This window comes from Phoenix dactylifera, chromosome 5 (genome assembly GCF_051530095.1).
Source record: "Phoenix dactylifera cultivar Ajwa chromosome 5, Ajwa_hap1_PhDact_Kaust_v1.1, whole genome shotgun sequence".
In the NCBI taxonomy this organism is placed as follows: Eukaryota; Viridiplantae; Streptophyta; class Magnoliopsida; order Arecales; family Arecaceae; genus Phoenix; species Phoenix dactylifera.
In genome coordinates, this window is record NC_143194.1 from 9640726 (window position 1) to 9645298 (window position 4573).

The following is a 4573-nucleotide window of genomic DNA, read 5'->3' on the forward strand; positions in this document are numbered from 1 at the left end:
CATTATTAAATTGATAATCTGAAATGACCCATGGATTGGTGCAAATTTAGAAGCCTCTAGGTGGATTGGATGTAGATCAAGATTTTGTACATTATCTTATCTTACCGGAGTGTAATCTGCCCTGATCCAACCAACTCATTGCACACTCAACTCAATAACAGACTAATTTTTTCGGGGTAATACCTAATAACCAATGCTGCCCCTCTCCATCTGCCATTGCAAAAGAATTGATAATTCGACCTACATCCGGTGTTTATTTTATATATATATATATATATATATATATATATATATATATATATCTCCAAAGTATCCCAACCAATGTCTCCACCACATGAGCTTGACTTGAGTTACTGCTTCTGGATGATTTTTTTTTTTCTCTACATAAAAATCTCGAGCATTGTGTTCCAATCCGCCGACCATCGCTCCTGCTCCAATCCTCAGGCGCCACGTCACGCACGTGGGTCCTAATAAAGATTTTTCCGATCGGGCCGCTAAATCCACCCCGCACACCATAGATTCACCGTGTCGGCGAAATTGTCGGCTCTCCCCGATTCCATCCACCGGTCGAACGCCAGACCCCAACGCGTCGTTTCCTCGAAGCCCACGGGAATCTTTTCTTCTCAAATTTTTTATTGCAAGTGGATCTTCTCCCCCATCGCCATGGCTCCACGCCTCCCCTTCTCCTTCCAGAACTCTCCACCCCATTGACACCTCCCGATCCCACTTGTATCCGTCTAGAAGCTTCTGCTCTCAACTATTTAATCCTCTCCGCTCCTCTGCGTTCCCCTTTCTTCATTTAATCCAGAAAGTTGATTCCATTTCTAAACATAATCTTATCGACTCGTAGCTCCAAAGAAGAAGGAAGAAAAATCTCATCTTTTCCTTATTTCTTCTTCTAATCCACTTCTCTGTTCTTCCTCACCGTCATCTTTGGGGGCATCCAATTCGTCCTCCTTGTTCTCACCAGTGACCCATTTGTTCGAACTCCTGTGCCAATATAAACATCCGATTTTTTTTTCGTTCCTTTGCATCAGTATACATCAGTGTTCACCGTCTCCGTTTTGCATTCATTGTGCTTTTCTTTGATTTTTGCTTAAAATCTCTTCTAATTTGTTGATTAGTTGGCATTTCTTGCATCAAGATCCAATCTTGCTGTGATTTTTTTTTTATTTGATCTTTGCGTGGGCTATGGATCCAGTGCTCAATATAGTGAAGGAGGAGTACCTGGAGGCAGAGGCGATCTCGTCTCGCCTTGAGGACCCTCCGATGGAGGCTCCCCGGCCGATGGAGGGGCTGCACGAAGTCGGGCCGCCGCCTTTCCTCAACAAGACCTATGACATGGTTGATGACCCGAAGACCGATCGAGTGATCTCGTGGAGCTCGACGAACAATAGCTTTGTGGTGTGGGATCCGGCCACGTTCGCCATGACTCTGCTTCCAAGATACTTCAAACACGGCAATTTCTCTAGCTTTGTGAGACAGCTCAACACATATGTAAGTGTTTGAAGCAATGCCCGTATGAGTTTTAATATCACGTTTTCTTTTGATTAAAAGTAGGAAATATTGGAGATGTAAGCACGGGGATGGTTCTTCTTTTAGTCGTTGCTTGCTTAGCATTTGATCTTTGTTTTTCCTCTGCTATGCGAGATGGAATATTGATTTTTTTTTTTTTTATGTTTAGGAAGCAAATGAGAGAGCAATTTAGGACATTACACTTCTGACATTCTAACCTTTTTTCTATAAATGTTGCTATTAGGAAACAAACATTCTCTTTTCAATTATGTCATTTTGCAGGACTCTCTTAGGGGACGAGCAATGAGAACCATGTTGCCAAGACAAAAATGTTTATTTATGCAGTGGTTGTGTTCCTATTTCACTGTTCTTCTTTCTTCTGCCATCTTAATTCCGTGAAAATATTTTCTTGTTTCTGTTCTTGTGAGCACTTTGTTGATGATAAGGCTAATGCCATCACTGACAGAAATAATGTAAAGTGGATAAAGTCCATGTGTGCAAAATTTATGTATCAATATTTGTTCTGATGTGTTTTCATGAATTCTTCTCTGTAGCTACCCAGAACAAGCAAACTAGAACAAGCAAAAGAAGCAGAATGTTCTGCCCTAGCAGGTCCCTGTGAACACCATCCAAGAATACTCTGTAGTACAGTTATTTGTTTGCTTGTTGGTTATTGCAATACATTTAATTTCTTCTATTCAGTAATTTTTCACTTGCCCAATTATGCAAATGAATGTAATCGAACAATCTATTTCTTTACACTAAATATAGAAAATGAAGGAGAAGAAAGAAGAAAGAAGAAAGAAGAAGAAAAGAGAATGCATTATCGCTGCGAAGGTAATAGTTCTGGTAGTCTACTCATTGTCAGTGCATTCTTCCATCTGGGTCTTCTTCAAGTCCCACTCTGAACCAAGCTAGTTAATATAATCCCTATTTTATCTCTTAGGCTTATTGCCGATTCTAAGCTCATCTTTCTTATAATAAAGGTCAAGAAAGTAGCATTTTTTATATTTCTGGCTTTTTATCAATCTCTAAACATTTTTATGGACCTTGTATAAAGTTATATTTCTATATGTATTGTAGCCTTTTAATAATGGTTTTTCTTAGTAACAATTTCTCTTGGTACACGTTTAACTTCAAGTTACTGCCAACATTTATCTGACAATGAGCCTATTGTTCACTCAGGGTTTCAGAAAAGTGGATCCAGATACATGGGAATTTGCAAATGAAGGGTTTCTCAGAGGACAGAGGCATCTTCTCAAGACAATCAAGAGAAGGAAGCCGCCCTCCTACCCTAACCCAAGGCAGCAAAATCTTGATCCATGTCTTGAGGTGGGGCGCTTTGGATTTGATGGAGAAATCAACAGGTTAAAACGTGACAAGAACATCTTAATGGCTGAGGTGGTGAAGTTAAGGCAAGAGCAGCAGACCACACGAGCTCATCTCCAAGCTATGGAAGACAGGCTACATGGTGCAGAGCAAAAGCAGCAACAAATGATGGGCTTCTTAGCAAGAGCGGTGCAGAGCCCTGACTTCTTACAGCAATTGGTGCAGCAGCAGGAGAGAAGAAAAGAGCTCGAAGAAGCCATTTCTAAGAAAAGGCGCCGACCTATAGATAGAGTGCCTTATCATTATGAGGGAGAACCAAGTGAGAGCCAGGATTTTGAGGCACCATTTGGAATTGAAGCAGAAGAAATGGGTAGCCTTTACGGGCCCAAAGTCTCTGAGTTGGAAAGTTTGGCACTGGAAATTCAGGGCCTAAGGAAGAGTAAGGAGGAGGAGGAGGAGGATGACAAACCTGAAGATAAACAAGGAGGAGGAGGTGAGGAGCTGAATGATGATTTCTGGGAGGGGCTGTTGAACGAAGGGATTGGAGAGAAAAAGGATGGATCAGAGGGATGCGATGATCCAGATGATGTCAATGTCTTGGCTGAGAAATTGGGTTACCTGAGTTCTAGCAGCCCAAAATAGATAGCTAAACATTTTATCCTTGTAATTTTCGTTTACCTCTTCTTCTTCTTGTTTTTTTGACTTGATACATTATTTCGATGTGTTGTGATATCTGCATGTTCTGTTATCGTAATGTGATTTTGTGACAATCTATGTTGTTCATTTTGTCTGTTGGCAGGAGCTGAGATAGCTAGTAGCTTTAGATCAAGGAGGAGACAGAATCCAAACATCATATTCTTGATAATCAACAATCCATTTTCTCGCATTTAACCACTTTTTATTCAAATATATTTGTCTTTTTCTCATTTGATTAAACCTTTTAATGTTCTCTGAGCAGATTCGCAGACAACATGCATGTGCATTCAAGTAAGTGGGGAGACTTGCATCTTCAGGGATCTGAAGGTATTGGCGTTGCTTATAAACCATTTGTTTCCTTGAATTTTATGATGGAATGATCTAATAACTCTCTGCTAATTGTAACGTAAGCTTCTTTTCTGTTGGTGTTTGGTATTGATATAGGTCTTTACCTTTTGCAAGTCTTTGTTGAAGATCTCCAGGCTTGTTTGCATGTTGATGTGGGATTGAAGCTTACTGATCTTAGTTTGAGTCTTGTGGATAAGGGGCCATGTCTGTTATATCGCGAAGATGTAACATGTAGCCATCGGAATTGGCCAGCTAATGGAGGATTGTTTTGTTTATTTTAGTTGTACTGCACTGGGCTGCTGAATTGCTTGAGTTCTGTCTCCTCCTATCTTCTTCTCTCTGGGTCTTTGAGTTTTTTGTTTAATATTGAATTTAGAGAATTTAAGCTGGCCACCAATGGTTTCCAGATCAAGTAGCCCTGAGGATATGTACCTTTTAAGTAAATTATTTGTTCATTTTGCTGACAAAATCTCTGTGTTCTTGTAGCATTGCCAGGATTGGAGTCTTTTCAGTTCAAAACTTCATAGTTGTTGCCTTTCCACGTACAGTTGACTTGATGTTTCTGATGAAGTGCATAGCAGGTTGTATAGGCCATATTTGGGAATACTGCTGGTGGAAGTGTTTTCGTCAATAACAGTTTTAGATGCGGAGCTTTTTCTAGTAAAACTTTTCTATTTGTAACTAC

At 40.2% G+C, this 4573-nt stretch overlaps 1 protein-coding gene across 5 annotated transcripts; it reads left to right on the plus strand.

Moving 5' to 3' along the window:
* The first annotated feature begins 530 nt into the window (after positions 1-530).
* Positions 531-4357, plus strand: LOC103724134 (heat stress transcription factor A-2c-like). 5 transcript variants are annotated; one of them, XM_088721602.1, is made up of 5 exons: positions 537-1497; positions 2287-2352; positions 2701-3507; positions 3644-3867; positions 3985-4357. In XM_088721602.1, the coding sequence occupies exons 1-3, from the start codon at positions 1192-1194 to the stop codon at positions 3484-3486; spliced, it is 1158 nt and encodes a 385-aa protein (XP_088577728.1). In that variant the 5' UTR covers positions 537-1191; the 3' UTR covers positions 3487-3507; positions 3644-3867; positions 3985-4357. The 5 variants fall into 5 exon arrangements, with proteins under 5 accessions (XP_008813518.3, XP_088577728.1, XP_088577729.1 ...); XM_088721603.1 differs by having other exon boundaries at positions 3803-3867; XM_008815296.5 differs by lacking the exon at positions 2287-2352 and having other exon boundaries at positions 531-1497.
* Positions 4358-4573: the final 216 nt, after the last annotated feature.